The sequence below is a fragment of the Xenopus laevis genome, chromosome 1L (assembly GCF_017654675.1).
Source record: "Xenopus laevis strain J_2021 chromosome 1L, Xenopus_laevis_v10.1, whole genome shotgun sequence".
NCBI classification, from domain to species: Eukaryota; Metazoa; Chordata; class Amphibia; order Anura; family Pipidae; genus Xenopus; species Xenopus laevis.
The window spans coordinates 95,272,963-95,292,973 of record NC_054371.1 but is presented as its reverse complement, the minus strand read 5'-3'; the positions used below and the strand labels follow the sequence as shown (position 1 = coordinate 95,292,973).

Below are 20,011 nucleotides of genomic sequence, written 5' to 3'. Positions count from 1 at the left end.
CCAAATTTGTCTGAAAAAGACAGAATCCTGGCTGAATCCAGAACCGAATCCTGGAGTTGGTGCATCCCTATGATAGATGCAAGTTATACACTAAGTGTTGGGAATTTCCTTAAAGTGGACCTGTCATCCAGACATAAAGATCTATATAACAAAAAGTCATTTTCAAATTAAACATGATATCCAAATTTATTTTCTAATTAAAGCATTCATAGCTGTTGTAAATTCATTTAAAAAATCTCAGCTGTCAATCAAATATTGCCTGCCCCTCCTAAGCACTTCCTAGATGTTTCTGCTCTCCCCACAGTCGCCCTCTCTCTTTACCATTTAATTTTGTAGTAAGTGCAGGGGGGTGGACATAAGGTTCCCCCATTCTTGTGCACAAACAAGATTTTGAGCTGATGCAAGGCTTGCCTTAATAACAGTGTTCACAAAATGTCTCCTGCCTGCTTGCTATAATTATGAATTCCCAGATTGAAGATCACTATTCAAATGTATACAGTGTAATTAAAGTTTATTTTGCTTTACAAATGTGATAAAATGGGATTTTATAATAATTTTTACAGGTGACAGGTCCCCTTTAACTGAGAAGGATCTATGTTTTTTGTGGAAAAATTGTCTAATTCCAGGCACTGTCATTCTGTGGCCACTAAAGCAAATCAAGAACTGTCTTGCAAAAACTTAAGGGATGAAAACATAATTAGTCCTCTTTATAGGTCCCTGCTAAGGCCTCACATGTGGTATGCAGTGTAGTTTTGGGCTCCAGTCCTTATGGCAATAAATGAGCTGGAGAGAGTGCAGAGACATGCAACTTAACTGGTTACATGCATGGAAGATTTACATTATGACAGTAGACAAGGTTGGGGTTGTTTTCTCTAGGGGGAAAAAGGTGCTTCCGAGGGGACATGATTACACTTTACAAGTATATTAGAGGACATTAAAGACATATAGCAGGGGGCCGCACCTGAGGCCACCCCCAGACTGGAGCAGTGATGTCTAACTTCTGTTATACCAAGGGCCAGTATTTTTCTGGACTACATGGTCGAGGGCCGATAATGGAAGCCAGTTTTAGCCACTCAGTTTTTAAACCACACCCATGTTACCACAAGACCATGTCCACGTTTTGTGGTAGCACACCAAAAAACTAAATGGTCGGTGCTCACTGCAGGGATGTCAATCATGTGAAAAAAGTTGTCACGTCCAGGCAGAGCATTGGGCAGGGCAGATCGCACGGCACGCCCAGGCAGAGCATTGGGCAGGGCAGATCGCACGGAAGCCCAGGCAGAGCATTGGGCAGGGCAGATCGCACGGCAGTCAGAGGGCAGGGAGCATTGGACAAAGCACAAGGCAGGGAGCATTGGACCAGCAGAACAAACCAGGAGACCGGGAAACTATCAGGACCACTCTAAGATGTACTACATACAGTGACACAGGGCTGTTGCCCCTTAAGCAGTTTGTATGAGTGTAAACAATGTGGGCAGTTTCAGTCTGGGTCTCGGGTGTGAACAGTGCAGGGCTTTAGGAAGTGAACAATAGAGGTGTCACAAGTATGAACAATGTAAATGGGATTACATGTGTGACCAACAAGGGATTAAAGTCTGAATTTGAAGTTTAAACAATACAGGGGCCAGTTAATATCTGTAGTGATACATTTTAAAATTTACACATGGTAAGCAGACACGCAGCAGTGTGGGGGGCCACACAAGCGGACCGCCTGTTGGACAGCCGTGGACTAGAAGAAAGAAACATTCATTTGAAGCAACATAGGTAGTTCTGGAATGCCCTGCTGGGTGGTGTTGTGATGGCTGATTCTGTTAATGCTTTTAAGAGTGGTTTGGATGATTTCTTGGACAGACAATATCAAAGGCTATTATGATACTAAATTCTATAGTTAGTATAGATATGGGTATATATAATTTATGTGAGGGTACAGAGGGGGGGTGTATGGATTCTGGGTTTCATTTGGAGGGGATGAACTTGATGGACTTGTTCAACCCGATGTAAAACTATGTTCTGCATATAATATTTGGGTGTTCTACTCTCATTTCTGTTGCAGGAGAATGAAAAATCCCCCAGTCAGAACAGAAAAGCCAAGGATGCCACGGCAGACAGTGGCAAAGGTAAGTGGAGAAAATATACAATATAATATGTTTTATTCTTGTTTTAAGCCTTAAAGGGGATCTATCGCGAAAATCAAAATCTCCTAATGGATAGTTGAGGTGAAAATAATATCTCCAAATATATTTCTTTAGCGGAAATGCTTACTTTTTTTGTAAAATGACATTTTACTACATGCAATGAGGGTGCTTTCTCTGAGAGACTGTTCAAGCTACTGCTGAATGGGAGTGGCTTCTCACTAGCTATGATGTCATTTAGCAACTAGCAAAGTCCCACCCTCCTCCATGCTGAATAGCATCCTCACACCAACTGTTACTCTGGAAGCTCCGTTTGAGGAAAGTAAGGCTGTCATGTTTGCACATTCTCCCAGTCAAGTACAGACAGAGTGACTGGTAAATATTCTACTGAGTCCCTGCCCCCTTGTTCTCCCCCCCCCCGCTGGGTCTGCTTCCTCTATAGTTACGCCACTGACCACCTTTACTCTGACACTATTGGTGTTGCTTGCTCCTTTGAAGACCCATACCCCAAGTGTGCATCTAGGTCTATGCAATAAAATTAGGAGTAGTATGTGTTACCTGAAGTTGTAGTAAGCACTACTTAACACTGACTTACCTTGTGTGTAATGGGTGTGTGTACCCTGCAGCCTTTCAATTGGGATTGCACTACAACTACTGGGCATATCTTGAAGTTGTATATCAACAACAGACATTTCTGAAAATCACCTAAAAATATTGCAATTGGCTGCATTTATTTCACCCAATTTCTTACATACAACTGGAAAACACCATAAATATTAACGACAAGAGTCTACCGAACAGTTTGTTGCCCAATATGCATATATATACTAAAGCAGCTGGCATGTACGGACCCCAAATAAAAATAGTGCATATGAATTTTCTCCGCTGCCGATTCGCATTCTATGAACAAAGACCAGAGACTATGCATTGAGTGCCACAAGACCCTCCTAACAGCACAAAGCCCCCCCAAAATCACATATTTTTGGAAAGTACACAAATCCAACAAAGACAAAGATGTCTTTCTACACCAAACTACCAAACTGCAAAGCTTTTCTAAACGTAGAGGGTTTTTCCGACATTTCAGAATATCTCCTAAAAATGTTGCAGTTTGCCGCATTTATCTCACACAATGTTTTACGAACAAAGAAAAATCACCATAAATATGGACGTCTGAGGTCTACTGAATAGTTTGATGCCCAATATGCATAGTATGTAAAGACCCCAAATTAAAGACGTGCATATGAATTTTCACTCTGACCAACTCAGCTGCTGAAAACAGAGCCCCGACTGTGTTATGTGCCATAAGACTCACAAACTAAAAATATCCCCAGAAAACCATATATTTTTGGAAAGTACATATTCTGACGGATCAAACAAGGTAAAATACATCTTTGTATACCAAACCACCAAACAGCAAAACTATACTAAAGATACATAAGGAACAATAATAACAGCGTAATTAGTGGCCAAAATAGATTATCCAATAGTCATGCTGCCAAAATAAACAGTTTTTAGGGGGGGAAAAACACAAATTGGTAGAATGAAAAAGTAAAAAAAATTAAATGTGTGTACACTTCCAAAAATGTTGTGACAGTGTGTAAGTGTGTATATAAGTGCATATAAGTGTAAAATAAAAAATGCAAAAAAAAAATGTTTTTGCTAAAAAATGTGTGTAAGAGTGTATAAATGTATGTAAGTGTGTAAAATAAAGACCACTTACCGTTCCTGGGCGATCTGATGGCTGCAGGAGTCCTGAAGACTCTGTCTGCAGAGATGGCGAGCAGGAAGTGCGTGGGCGTCGCAGGAGCATGAAGTAAGAGGAGGAAGCGGTGCAGCAAGGCAAACGCAAGATCCGATGCGTCTGCCTCTTTTAGGTCGGGCCTGCGACAACCCTGTCGCAGGACTGACATGACAGCCCCCTAGCCTCGTTGCCCAGGGGACTGTCAATGCTGCTAAAGTTCTGCAGAGGCGGCTAAATTCGCAGATGCAGACTACAGCACTTATAACTGCAAGCACGTACGGGGTACGTGCTTGGCAGTTAAAGCCCTTGCCTGCCTGTACGGCGTACGTTCTTGGCAGGCAAAGGGTTAAGGGAAGAGGCAGAAATAAAAATTAACTAACTAAAAAAATTAAATTTTGTGTCAAATTGCACAATGGACACACAGACTGACTCTCCAGGGAAAGTGTTTTCAGCAAGTGAATGGTTAATGATGCCCAGAGATTAGGGGTTAATCAGGCAGTTTATGAGCTTTGCTATGGAGGGGAAACCTGATCTGGAGGCCAGAGGAGTACAGAATACACAGCACAACTAGTACACAGGTAGAACCATCAGTGTCACTGGCATATTGAAAATTAAAGGGAAACTAAACCATGGGAATCTGATATGGGTATAAACGGCTTGTTCAAATGTTCATTATGCTGTAGGTTAAAAAGTGCCCAGTGTGTCATTGCCCCAGTTACACAGCACAATATGGGGTGTAGCCAGGTTGATCTGTGGGTAACGGACGAGAGACCATTAAGCATCGGTAGCTCAGTGGCTTCAAAGCTTCTTCGATGCTTTGCCTTAGATTTATGAAGAAACTCCTTCTCTCCCCGAGCCAGCACCCCCCCCTCTGCAGCCAGCAAACCCCCCCCCCCGGAACCCGTCCCCCCCTCTGCAGCCAGCAAAACCCCCCCCCAGCCAGCACCCCCTAGAGCCAGCTCCCCCCCTGGAGCTAGCACCCACCCCTTGCAGCCAGCATCGTAGTTTGCTAAGTTTAAAAGCTCCGTGTTTCACAGTAACCTGCTCTTCCTCTGCAGCTCCCCCTTCCTCCCCTTTCAGTAGGCATGTGGAAATAAAGGTGGACTGATTACTTACAACTTTCCTTCCCTGTCACACATTAGCTTGTATGCGAGTACTGAGATTCGGGAGTATGCGGCTCCAGATTGATGTTGCTGCTTAGCTAATACTCCCGTGTCTCATGTTTATGTTTCTTATAGTGTAGTGAAGTTTTTAATTGATTTCTGTGAAGTTTGTAATTGATTTCTATTACAAGAAACATACTCTCTACCACAGAAGAACTTATTGATGCTTGTTAATGCTTTGTTCCCACGGCAGCCTCCCTCAAATTCTAGGTAGAGGTTAAATTTCTCCAGGCTGAATGTCTCGTAAGCATCACAAGAGTTTGGAAAGCAAGTCTGTTAGAGGCAGCATGATATTGTGCATGCTCACAAGTTCCAGAGGCTGACACTTTCCAAGTTAACTATGGTGTATTAAATCTGTTTTAAGGGGATAGCATTTGGATTATGTCTGATTTCTGTTAAAGAAGAAGGGAAGGTCTTTTAACTTGGGGGTGCCAAAAGTTAGGTGAAGTTAGTGAATCCGCGGCCGGTGCTCCTATCAGAAGAAAATTGCATTGACCCGGGATTCTTCCAGTGAGCACCACGGAGCGAGCACTTTCTATCTTAAAATTTCCCGGGGCAGACACATACACAATTGAATGAAATAGGCAACTTTTTCATTCAAGTTCATCGCATGCACAGCATGCATAGTTTTGGGGGGCAAAGGTAGAAAAAAGTACGTTCACCCCAGAAAACCATATACAGTATTTTCGGAAAGTACACATTCCTCCGAATCCAAATTAGGTTTGCATGTCTTTCTACTCCAAAGCACCAAGCCGCAAACCTTTCCTAAATTTGGCGATTTTGGTGACATTTCCAAAAATCACCTCAAAACTTCCACCCTGCAGCATCGTTTTTCCTGCATACTATTAGGTATCAAGACAAATCACCTCAAATATGAAAGCCTCGGGTCCTCTGAATAGTTTGATGCTCAATATGTATAGGTTTACCTAAGCACGTGGCATATAGGGGCCCCAAAATGAAGACTCCCCCATATGATCTGTCATTTCAGGTACTGCAAAATCATCACATTTACATCGTTGGGGGGGGGGGGGGCAAAGGTAAAAAAAGTGTGTTCACCCCAGAAAACCATATATTTGTGGAAAATACACATTCCCCCCGAATCCAAATTGGGTACACATGTCTTTCTACTCCAAAAGACCAAGCTGCAAACCTTTCCAAAATTTGGTGATTTTGGTGAAATTTCCAAAAATCGCCTCAAAATTTCCATCCGGCAGCATCGTATTTCCTACATACTATTCGGTATCAAGATAACTCACCCCAAATATGAAAGCCTGGGATCCCTTGAACAGTTTGATGCCAAATATGTATGGGTTTACCGAAGCACGAGGCATATAGGGGACCCAAGATCAAGACCCCCCCCCCATTTCATTTCAGGTACTTCAAAATTCCCCAGAATCCAAATTGGGTATACATGTCTTTTTACTCCAAAGGACCAAGCTGCACAAAGACCCCCGAAAACCATATATTTTTGTAAAGTACACATTCTGACAAATCAAAAATAGGTAATTGTCTTTCTACTCAAAACTACCATGCTGCAAAGCTAAGCTAAATGCAGCGGTTTTTGACATTTCTGAAAATCGCCTAAAAATATTATGCCGATTTGCTTTCTGTGAATAAAGATTTGTGACTGCGTATTATGTGCCACAAGACCACCCAACAGCACAGAGACTCACAAAACCATATGTTTTTGGAAACTATACATTCTGACGAATCCAAAATAGGTAATTTTCTTTCTACTCCAAACTACTATACTGCAAAGCAACGCTAAAAGCAGTGTTTTTTTTACATTTCTGAAAATCGCCTAGAAAAATTGCAATTGGCCGCATATATCTCCCAATTTCTTGCGTACAATTGTAAACCACCCTAAATATTGATACCAAGCGTCTACTGAACAGTTTGATGCCCAATATGCATAGATATACCAAAGCAGCTGGCATGTGCGGACCCCAAATAAAAATAGTGCAGAATAACAGCAGAAAGACCCCCAAAACCATATATATTTGGAAAGTACACATCCAAAATAGGTAATGATATCTTTCTACTCGAAACGACCATACTGCAAAGCTACGCTAAAGGCGGTAGTTTTTATGACACCTAAGGCTACTGATCCGGCCAGGCAATCAATGCACATTCCCTGATGCCCTGTCTGAGTAATTCAATAAATATGCAAGTGTATGTATTTTAAAAACAGGGTTTTTTGGTTAAAAAGTTGTGATCATAAAATTAATAAGCCACCATACCACGTCAAGGTAAACCCCAAACGGTGGTCCCTACCTTGTTTACTTCTGGTCATAGTATAAAATGTCTTTTACTTCTCTGCTTAATAGCATTACTTAGAGTAAATATGTCCTGTGCCTTGGATCCAGCCCAGTTTGAAACCAACGCTCACGAGACACTAATTACACCTATTAATAACAAATTACACCTATCACACTCCTCATATAGCTTTCCTTTTCATTTCTTGCTTACATCTATACACACACACCTACCTACACACTCCTACCTACACACACACCCCTACACACACACACACGTAACTATAAGCATCATTTCACCTTGCCTTTAATTTTTTTCCACTATCACATTTTTTCTAAAATGGGCATTGGTTTGGGCAGTCTCTCCCTCTTAAAAGCCGCATAAGCAGGTGGTGGGGGAGGATTTAGCCAACATGTTGAAACCAAGGCTCAGGAGATATTTACATTAAGTTACTCCTCTATTAAGTAGAGAGGTAAAAGACCTTTTATACTATGACCAGAGATAAACAAGTTAGGGACCACCGCTTGGGGTTTACCTTGACGTGGTATGGTGGCTTATCAATTTTATTATCATAAATTTGTAATAAAAAAAACCCTGTTTTTAAAATACATGCACTTGCATATTTATTGAATTACTCAGACAGGGCATCAGGGAATGTGCATTAATTGACTGGTCAGATCAGTAGCGCCTCCATTGTATTTAAATTTAAAATGTATTAAAATTAAGTATTTAAATGCATTAAAATTTTGTATTTAAATGTGTTAAAAAATAAGTGAAAAAACCCCTATAAGTGTGTGTTAGTGTATGCATGTGTACAGCGCTAAAAAGTGTATAAATGTGTTTATATTTGTATGTAAGGGTGTACATGTCTGAAAAAAAAAAAAAAAGCCAGAGAATCAAAGAAAAACGACGACTAATAATAAAACTAGCAATAAGTCTACTGTGTATATCTAAATACATGTATGTATTAGTGATAAAAAAGGGCCACTAGGTGAAGGGGGGGGGGTCCTGGTAAGTCCTGATGCAGAGATGGCAGGTCCTGATCACAGAGCCGGTGCAGGAAGTGCGTGGGCGTCGCACTACCACGAGGTCACAGAGGGAGGAAGTCGCAGGACTTAACGTGAACCCCCCTTGGCTCGTTGCCTAAGGGGTAGGGGGCTTCTCTGACTCGCTAAAGCCGCCAGTGCAGTGAGGAATCTTTTTAAAGCAAAGCACGTAGGTACTTGTCTGAATTGTGTCCCACTCACAAAATCACAATGTTATACACACTTAAACCTATAAAGCATGTATAGGTTATTTATTATTTATTAAGTTATTTATTGCACTAGGCTTGTATTCATAGTAGCATAGTAAGTTTGGTTGAAAAAGACACGCATCCATCAAGTTCAACCTTTTAATTCTATATATAACCTATTTACTTGTATGGCCCTACTTGTCTGTGCGGGAAGTCTGGGGTTAAGTTGCTCTTCTCTGGAGACATGACAAACTAATTGACTCTTTTCAGTCTCCTCCTTCCTGCTGTCGCCTGTGGGGCATGGTATCAAAACGCTTTGGCAAAATCCAAATAGATCACATCTACTGCCCCCCACTGTCCAGCATCTTACTTTCCTCATCATAAAAAGCAATCATATTTGTCTGTCATGACCTATCCTTCATAAAGCCATGCTGATTGCTGCTCATAATGCCATTCACTAGGACAACATTTTGAATGTGATCCCTTAACAAGCCTTCAAATAATTTGCCCACCACAGATGTCAAATTTACTGGCCTATAATTGCCAGGCTGAGATCATAATCCTTTTTAAATATTGGAATGACATCAGCTTTTCTCCAATCCAGAGGTACCATACCAGATGAAAGAGAATCTGAGAAAATCAGAAATAGTAGCTCGTCTAAAACTGAACTAAGCTCTCTTGATGTATGCCATCAGGCCCTGGAACCTTGTTTACATTATTTTTTATTAACGCTTTATGAATCATATCCTAAGTCAGCCACTGACTAGATTGAGCTGAGCCATCAGTGCAGCTATGAAGTGAGCATGGGAACCTAGACTCCTCTATTGTATACACTGAAGAAAATAACTGATTTAGCACATTTACCTGTTATGTATCTGTTACAACCATACTGGTACCATTATATAAAGGAGCAAAACTCTTAACTCACATCTTTTTACTATTATACTTAAAAAACTTTTTGGGTTAGTCTTAGCCTCCACCGCTATGCAATCTTTATTTCCTTTCTTTGCCTTTCCGGATTGCAGTTTTACAGCATTTATTATAGTGTTTATGATTATTAAATATTCTGTCCCAACAGACTTGTAGTTTTTTTTAAATGCCTTTCTCTTCTTTCCTATTAACTTCTTTACTTCTATATTAAGCCACATAGGTTGATTTACTCCTTAAGGCAATAAATTGAGAACATTTAATATAATTTTAAATCATAACCATTTCTATGTTTTTAGATGAAAACATAATGCCACAATCAGTGCTCTAAATGGCAGCCCTCAAGGCACTAAAATTAGCTTTTCTGAAATTCATGTTTTTTGTTTCCCAGTGTACATTTGTTTTTTGCAGCAGACATTAAATGATATACCATTGTGGTCACTATTACCCAGGGGTTCGATGACTTGCACATTTGCTATAAGTTCTTGGTCATTTGAGATCATTAGATCCAGAATAGCATTTTTTTCTAGTTGGCTCCTCAACAACCTGTGCCATAAAATTGTTATGCAATAAGTTTATAAACTTGGGTAATTAAAATCCCCATTATCATTACTTTACCAAAACTAGCAGCCTTTTCTATTTGCATCAGGAGTTTCCTCCTCCTCACTTACATTAGGGGTGTATAGCATACCCCTACAATTAATTTGCTGGACTCTTTAGAATTGGTGAAGAACGCCACCCATAAGACTTCTGCCCCCTCATTTTCTCACATAACCTCCTCCTTTATACATTTAGGTCCATTAATTTTTAGACAGACAACTTTTTTTGTTCAACAATTTTTGTTCTGTACATTACCACAATGAATTTTAAGTGACACAACCCAGATGCAGTTGAACTGCAGACTTTCAGCTTTAATTCAGTGGGTTGAACAAAAAGATTGTATAAAAATGTGAGGATTTTTTAACGCAATCAATTCATTTCAGGGGCTCAAAAGTAATTGGACAATTGACTCAAAGGCTATTTCATGGGCAGGTGTGGGCAGACATACTCCTCCTCCTTTTCTATTGGCTCTGTCCCTCCGAAACAAAGTATAGCCGTTGATATTAAAGGACTAGTAGCATCGTTTTTTTTAATTAAAAAAATAAAAATTATAGCCTGCATATAATACCCATGACCTAATAGATATTCATTATTCACCCTCCTTTTGCCTGAAAAGTCCCCAGTAAAAACTCGCCTCCATGGTTTGAACTGACTTTAGAAAAACGGCGATGTGGCGACCAATCCTTCCCTATTGAAGTACGTGCGCACCCCAGACAAGGACTTCCGGCAGGAACCCGGAAGTCAGAAGCGCTTCAGAGCAGTGCAGCCGGCAACCAGTGCTCAAATTCTCCCTCTTCTTGCTGTGTGTTTTTTTTAATTTTTGTATATTTGTATGACGAGTCGCTGAGGGTAGTGAAAGGCAGAGTGAGATCAGCGACGGGTAGAGGAACACGGAAGGAGGGGGAGGAAAGTTGAAAGCAGGGTGATGGAACAGCAGTGAGGGGGGTGAGAGGTACGGGGAGGGGGGAGAGAGGCTGCATTGAAAGCAGACGCATAGTAAGAGAAAAGGCTGGGTGAAGGACAGTGATGGAACGGCACAGAGAGGAGCATGGAGGTGGGGGAGGAAAGTTGAATGCAGGGCAATGGAAAGGCAGTGAGAGGTACACGGAGGGGGGGGCTGCATTGAAAGTGGACGCACAGTAAAAGAAAAGGCTGAGTGAAGGAGAGTGATAGAACGGCAGTGAGTGGAGGAGGGCGAGGAAAGTTGAAAGCAGGCCGATGGAACGGCAGTGAGAGGTACACGGAGGGGGGGGGCTACATGAAAGTGCATGCTGAAAAGTATTCAAGCTGGAGTACTTGGTTGCTACGTGACATCACCTCCTGAAGTGACATCACGAAGACCCGGAAAGAGGCACACAGCTGCGCGCACATAGGGGAGAGAAAGAAAGATGAAGATAGAAGATGGCGGGACGCCGTGGGACAGCGCCAGTTTGTTTTTTCGAATGTCTTGCTCAAACAGCAGCATATTGGGGGTAAGAAATGTATATTAATTTTTTTTTATTGTGAATAAAAAATGACGTTATTGGTCCTTCAACTGCCCAGTCATGCAACTCATTCAGCCTAGTTTCGGCCACACCAACGACATCATATTTTCCCTCCAGCACCTCTCCCATTTTACCAGTCAGACCCCTTGCATTTGCAAACAGTCTATGGAGACTACAAAACAGTAACAATATTATGGTATATATGTATGCTTTTTGTTTGTTGGCAAATGCCACAGACTGAAATAAATTACTTAATTTTAGAATATGTGCATGAAATAATATTAATTGATCTTGTCCTAATCTGGCTACCTCTGTCTACTATAGCACACTCACCACTGCCCTTAATGAGCTTGCTCCTGCCAAAACTTGAATGCACTAGATCTGCTAAACTGCTTCAACCTTGACATACTGCATATACAAAAGCTCTCCAAAGACACTTGAGCATCGCTGGTACAAATAACGCTTAGAATCAGACTTTTGGAGCTACAAGTCAGCCCTGCGCTCCTATAACACCAGCCTTTCCCTAGCCAAACAAATGTACTTTACTACACTCATTAACTCCCTTTCTAAAAATCCTGCCCAACTTCTCTACCTTAACCTCTTATTTCCCCTTCCCCACTCCCTCCATGCACATCTGTCTCTGCTCAAGATATTGCTGAGCACTTCAAAAACAAAATTTGACACCACCAGGTGACATTACACTATTGACCCCCCCCTAGACATTCACCAGCTGTCTCTTCTGTGTTCCTTCTCCCCTCATTGATGAGAAAGTGTCAAAATGTTTGGCTTATTCTCACCTTACTACCTGCCCACTTGATCCCATTCCTTCCAAACTTCTCTGCAATGCCAATCCCTGTCTAAGCAAAGCCTTAACTCATCTATTTAATTTCTCTCTCTCAACTGGAATATATCCTTCTCTTGATCCCTCCAATTTGATAACCTCCGACCTATCTCTATGCTACCTTTCATCCCTAAACTACTTGAGCGCCTAGTTTACCACCAACTACCAACTCGACTAACGCATAACCTGCTGGACCCTCTGCAATTTGGTTTTAGGAAACAACACTCCGCTGAAACTGCCCTAACCCGACTAATGACCTTCAGCAAAAGCCAAGAACCACATCTCACTCACTACCAATACAGCTTGATTTCTCAGCTGCATTTGACACTGTGGATTTTCCGCTCCTCCTCCAATCCCTCCATTTGTTTGGCCTCGGTGACACAATCATGTCCTGGTGTCTCCTACAATGGAGTATTATCTTCTCCCCTACTTCTTTCTTTCTGGTTTCTCAGGGCTTTGTCCTGGGTCCCTTATTATTTTCTTTCTATACTTCCTCCCTCATTAAACTACCGTATATGCTAGAGCAGGGGTCCCCAACCTTTTTTTATCCGTGAGCCACATTCAAATGTAAAAAGAGTTGGAGAGCAACACAAGCATAAAATATTCCCTTGGGATGCCAAATAAGGGCTGTGATTGGCTATTTGGTTGCCCCTATATGGACTGGCAGCCTACAAGAGGCTCTACTTGGTACTATACTTAGTTTTTATGCAATTAAAACTTGCTTCCAAGCCTGGAATTCAAAAATAAGCATCTGCTTTGAGGACACAGAGAGCAACATTCAAGGGGTTGGAGAGCAACATGTTGCTCGCGAGCTACTGGTTGGGGATCACTGTGCTAGAGTATAAGCTGACCCGAGTTTAAGCCGAGGTACCTCCTTTTACCTGCAAAAACTTGTAAAACCTATTGACTCGAGTGTAAGCTTAGGGGTGAGACATGCATTTAAGGACATCTTCAGCAGGTGACACGCTCCTGCGTGCGCCTCTTACTTACTGATCCGAAGAGGCTGCAGTCACAGCTCTGTGCTGCCCACACTTGCTGTTGTAAGGGTATACATACATTACATACATATATACATAAATACATTACATTTACATACACATACATACATACATTACATACACATACATTCATTACATACACATACATACATTACATACACATGTATACATTACATACACATACAGTGGTGTGAAAAACTATTTGCCCCCTTCCTGATTTCTTATTCTTTTGCATGTTTGTCACACAAAATGTTTCTGATCATCAAACACATTTAACTATTAGTCAAAGATAACACAAGTAAACACAAAATGCAGTTTTTAAATGAGGGTTTTTATTATTTAGGGAGAAAAGAAATCCAAACCCGTGTGAAAAAGTAATTGCCCCCTGAACCTAATAACTGGTTGGGCCACCCTTAGCAGCAATAACTGCAATCAAGCGTTTGCGATAACTTGTAACGAGTCTTTTACAGCGCTCTGGAGGAATTTTGGCCCACTCATCTTTGCAGAATTGTTGTAATTCAGCTTTATTTGAGGGTTTTCTAGCATGAACCGCCTTTTTAAGGTCATGCCACAACATCTCAATAGGATTCAGGTCAGGACTTTGACTAGGCCACTCCAAAGTCTTCATTTTGTTTTTCTTCAGCCATTCAGAGGTGGATTTGCTGGTGTGTTTTGGGTCATTGTCCTGCTGCAGCACCCAAGATCGCTTCAGCTTGAGTTGACGAACAGATGGCCGGACATTCTCCTTCAGGATTTTTTGGTAGACAGTAGAATTCATGGTTCCATCTATCACAGCAAGTCTTCCAGGTCCTGAAGCAGCAAAACAACCCCAGATCATCACACTACCACCACCATATTTTACTGTTGGTATGATGTTCTTTTTCTGAAATGCTGTGTTACTTTTACGCCAGATGTAACGGGACGCGCACCTTCCAAAAAGTTCAACTTTTGTCTCGTCGGTCCACAAGGTATTTTCCCAAAAGTCTTGGCAATCATTGAGATGTTTTTTAGCAAAATTGAGACGAGCCTTAATGTTCTTTTTGCTTAAAAGTGGTTTGCGCCTTGGAAATCTGCCATGCAGGCCGTTTTTGCCCAGTCTCTTTCTTATGGTGGAGTCGTGAACACTGACCTTAATTGAGGCAAGTGAGGCCTGCAGTTCTTTAGATGTTGTCCTGGGGTCTTTTGTGGCCTCTCGGATGAGTTGTCTCTGCGCTCTTGGGGTAATTTTGGTCGGCCGGCCACTCCTGGGAAGGTTCACCACTGTTCCATGTTTTTGCCATTTGTGGATAATGGCTCTCACTGTGGTTCGCTGGAGTCCCAAAGCTTTAGAAATGGCTTTATAACCTTTGAAATTGAACTCAGGTGTGATAAACCACAGTTAAGTTATTTTTTAACAAGGGGGGCAATCACTTTTTCACACAGGCCCATGTAGATTTGGAGTTTTTTTTCTCCCTTAATAACGTAAACCTTCATTTAAAAACTGCATTTTGTGTTCAATTATGTTATCTTTGACTAATAGTTAACGGTTTTTGATGAGCAGAAACATTTAAGTGTGACAAACATGCAAAAGAATAAGAAATCAGGAAGGGGGCAAATAGTTTTTCACACCACTGTATATACATTACATACACATATATACATTACATACACATATATACATTACATACACATATATACATTACATACACATATATACATTACATACACATATATACATTACATACACATATATACATTACATACACATACATACATTACATACACATACATACATTACATACACATATATACATTACATATACATACGGTACATACACATACATACGGTACATTACATACACACATACAGCAAGGGTCGGGCAAGTGCTGCACCATACGCAGCCAGGTAAGGCAATGAGACATTCACAAGCTCGCTCCCCCACAGGCTCAGCCCACTCCACACGCGAGCGGAGGGATAAACCTGCCTCTGTGTTGGAGCCTCTCGATCTCCAGAAGCCTGCCCCTATATCTCTGTCCCAGAACACCAGCCACTTACTTGGCCACAGCTCACCTCTAGCGCGAGTTGCCGCAGGACTGCAGAGGTGGGGAGGCTACAGTAGCCCGTCGTCATGTTGCCCACTGCCTCTGTCACGTGATGAAGGCGTGAGTGAGCGGGAGATGCAGGCCGGGTAGGAAGTGAATGGTGCACACGCAGGAGCGTGTGTTCTGCTGAAGCGCAGCCATTCGCGTCATTGACTCGAGTATAAGCCAAGGTTGAAGTTTCATCACATTTTGGGTGCTGAAAAACTTGGCTTATACTCGAGTTTATATGGTAATCAACTCGTATGGCTTCCAATACCACCTCAATGCTGACGATACTCTGATCTATCTCTCCTCTCCTGATCTCAATCCAGAGCTCTTAACGAGGGTCTCCTCTTGCCTGTTCACTATCTCTACTTGAGTGTCACAACACTACCTTAAATTTAATCACTCTGTAATATGAAATTGTTCTCTTTCCCCCAGCTAACACCCATAACATACTAGAAGTATCTATCGTAGTTATCAATTTCACTATCACCCCATCTCCCCAGGCCCGGTGCCGTGGGGTTATAATAGATTCTGCTCTGACCTTCATTCCTTATGTAATTCATGTGATTTCCCTGTATAAACATATTTATTTTACAGTGCTGCGCAATATGTTGGCGTTCTAAAAATACATGGTAATTATAATGTGTAAGTAAACTCTGTATAAGGTTAGCAATTTTGTGCACTTCGAGGATCACCTAACAATTACCATTTCCCCCCAGCATATATAATTTTCCTTGTCCTTTAGGGCTGAACTCCACGGTGCGCTCACACATCCGATTCGGCATTATGCAATGTCACGCATTTGACAAGTCGGATGTGCCGAAGAGAATGGAACTGGAAATGTGAAATCGCAGGTACAAACTGCATCTATCCGACTGTTGGATGAAAATGCAGTGTGTGGTTTCATTCAACGTTCCTTTCTCTTCTGCACATCCAACACGTTGCATGTTTGTCATCGGATGGCAATGTGTCGGACAACTGCACCCAGTGGAGTTCAGCCCCTAAATGTATTTGTAAACATACTTATGATTGACAACTGTGCTTTCTACTGCTTTGCCTGAAACAGCAGCTGAAATCTTTTTTTTTTTTACAAAATTGCTGCTGTGCTTCAAATTTAAGCTTGAATAGAAAGGTTAAATCACTGGGGATTCATTCTAAAATTAACTGAACTAAATTTAGTTGTACGCATTTAGTTACTTATACATTTAATGTGTTGGTAAACTCACCTGAATTTGGATTGCCCTTATGCACTGCACTGAAGGAGATCTGAAGAGGTGAGACAAAAATTGCAAGGAAACAATGTACAATCTCAAGTTGCAAATCCATCTCCAGAGAACTAAAGGTTCCTGTGTCCGCCATACAGAATGTTATAAAGAAATGGGAAAAATTCATAATTTGCATTGAGGTATTTATTGAATTGTGGTGAAAGAACCTCAGTGAGTATAAGACAGATTCATACCGACCTTCATACACAATGTACAACCATATCCATGTGCACCAGCTCAGTGGATGGGCTCTCTATAACCTGAGACTCTGTAAGGAGTGTCTGTGATATGCACATGCTCAGTCTGTTCTAGGCAGATGTAGAAAACTATGCTTAGGGGAAATGAGAAACTGTTGAGCAGAAAGGAATGTTTGCATGTAATAGAATCTATGTATAGAATCTGGAACTTTAGGACTGTTTTTTAAACTGATACAGATTGCACTTCCATATAATGAGAACCTGGATGAATTACTATCATCCTTGTATCATGACCTTTATATTTTATATGTACAGTATATTGTGTTTTGTGCGGAACCAATTTCTAAGACTTGAACCCGCGACCCCAACCGCAAACCGCATATTTACCCATTTTGACCCCCGACCTGGACCCACCTCTGCCTTATCCGCAACCCGCCAACCAACATCAAACGAGAAGTGATGTTGCTGCAAATCGGAAGTGACATCATTAAAAGTTGACACGGACAGAAACATTAAATTGAAAAGAGAGAAAAAAGTACCCCACTTGCTTCACTCACTCAAGCAAGTGGGGTCCTTTTTTTTTCTTTTCAATTTAATAGTTCTTACTGTCTAAGGTCAGACCTCCGCTTCTACCGCAGGATAAATAAATTTGATAAGGGATCACTTTTTTGATTGCGGACAGAAAAACATGTTTTGTAAAACTTTAAAAGGAATAAAATATAAACAATATTACATAAGATAAGAAATTTAGATGAGACCCGCATCTATACACGCACCTGAAAATCCTCCCCTCGTTCTGCAGCGTGTACTCTTTTGCCTGCTGCAGGACTCTAGCTTAAGTAACTGTCAGCAGCACAGAGCATGTGCAGTAGCTCAAAGAAAAGAAATGGGAGCTATTTGGAGCATATTAAGAGGCAATCTTCACTGCTAAGGACTGTGATTGCCTTGGTTTTGTACAGAACGCCAAGACATAATAAGCAGAATTTGTATTTCCTGCATAAGCATATGTTTTTTTTTCTTCCAAAGTAGCCTTGATGCCCAGGCACAGGCTACACAGTTATAGACAGTGCATAGAAAGGGGGATGTCAGCAGCGCATTGACCACTAAGAATTGCGGGATGGAAAGTGGAATTGATTCCTGTACCTGTGCCAGATAAAGCAATATATGACAGCTGAAATTGTCAAATTCCGTTTGTAACCAGCATGGATATTTTAATTTTGAAAAAAAAAATGTTTTTCATGTTTAAATTAAAAATATTTTTAAAACGTTATATTTTTTTAAACCTGGGTGGCAAGCACCTCTTTAAAACAGAACTTTTATTCTCATTTCATTAAAAATAATTTCATTATATTCAATATTGTACAAAAAAATTAAAAATAGTCTGTCCTTTTAGATGGCTGATTGGATGATGATGTTCTTGAACACTGACTTGAACACTGATTCCAATATGCTAGTAAACCGTAATAGCAATGCAGTACTTTTTTCAAATAACCACCTTGGCCCCTCACAGAGCCTATTTACAACACCCCCTGGGACACCAGTCAAGTGAAGCTGTGCCAATGCTATCTTATGTGCCCAATATCCATTTGCAGTCCCATCCACATACAGTAATTATGTTTTGACATGTTATTTGCATTATGCTTTGTCAAGGCATCCATAAATTTTTAATAATCGCCTACATGATGGGGGTGACTTTTTAAATGTCATTTTAAGCATATTTTAAATTTTTGGTCTTTATTTCTAAATCACCTTTTCAGTACATGGTTAAGCCTTTTTCTGAACGTTGAATGATATGTGAATGTATTTGTTTGATGTAAAATTCAAGGTATTTCTCTTTAAAGGGATACTGTCATGGAAAAAAAATTTTTTTTCAAAATGAATCAGTTAATAGTGCTGCTCCAGCAGACTTCTGCACTAAAATCCATTTCTCAAAAGAGCAAACAGATTTTTTTATATTCAATTTTGAAATCTGACATGGGGCTAGACATTTTGTCAATTTCCCAGCTGCCCCCAGTCATGTGACTTGTGCCTGCACTTTAGGAGAGAAATGCTTTCTGGCAGGCTGCTTTTTTTTCCTTCTCAATGTAACTGAATGTGTCTCAGTGGGACATGGGTTTTTACTATTGAGTGCTGTTCTTAGATCTACCAGGCAGCTGTTATCTTGTGTTAGGGAGCTGCTATCTGGTTACCTTCCCATTGTTCTTTTGTTTGGCTGCTGGGGGGAAAAGGGAGGGGGTGATATCACTCCAACTTGCGGTACAGCAGTAAAGAGTGATTGAAGTTTATCAGAGCACAAGTCACATGACTTGGGGCAGCTGGGAAATTGACAAAATGTCTAGCCCCATGTCAGATTTCAAAAGTGAATATAAAAAAATCTGTTTGCTCTTTTGAGAAATGGATTTCAGTGCAGAATTCTGCTGGAGCAGCACGATTAACTGATTCATTTTGAAAAAACATTTTTTTCCCATGACAGTATCCCTTTAAAAGGGAGCTAAAGTCCCCAGCCTATTGGCATGCCAAACAAGTGGATTTTTAAATGCAGCCATCTTAAATTAGATGTATCCTCACTCACACAGCTATATAATGGCACAAATAAATACACACCTACACTCTTGTTTTATATAGATACATTTAGAAAAGTAAAGTTACACTACAGCCGTTTATTAGTGGTGATTTGCATTTTGTTTAGTGTATTTTTACTTAAGGGGGTGGTTCACCTTTAAGACTTTTGTTATCTTATAGAACTGCCAATTCTAAGCAACTTCAATTGATTTTCATTATTTTTAATAGTTATTTGCCTTTTACTTTGGGCTTTTTGCAGCTTTCAAATAGGCGTTGCTGACTCCCTTTTAAAAGACAAAGGCTATAAATGTATTGTTATTGTTACTTTTTAGGCCCTCTCCTATTCTTTTTCCAGTGTCTTATTCAAATCAATGCATGAGTGCTAGGGTAATTTGGACCCTAGTTACCAGACTGCTTAAAGGGAATCTGTCGTCATTTAAAAAAATTTTTTTTTGCATTTTTATAAAAAACACATCCATAAACACTGTCTGGCAAATAAAATGTTAATCCACAAATCCATGCATAAGTTATTTTAGTTTGTATT

The 20,011-nt window shown here is 40.7% G+C and overlaps 1 protein-coding gene across 4 annotated transcripts in view; it reads left to right on the top strand.

The window, feature by feature from the left end:
- The window catches only part of fzr1.L (fizzy/cell division cycle 20 related 1 L homeolog), a 132,290-nt gene that overhangs the window by 57,052 nt on the left and 55,227 nt on the right, over nucleotides 1-20,011 (top strand). For all 4 annotated transcript variants that reach the window (XM_041564116.1, XM_041564138.1, XM_041564174.1 and 1 more), the window contains 1 exon segment: nucleotides 2,054-2,117. In XM_041564116.1, coding sequence (XP_041420050.1) covers nucleotides 2,054-2,117 — 64 coding nt within the window.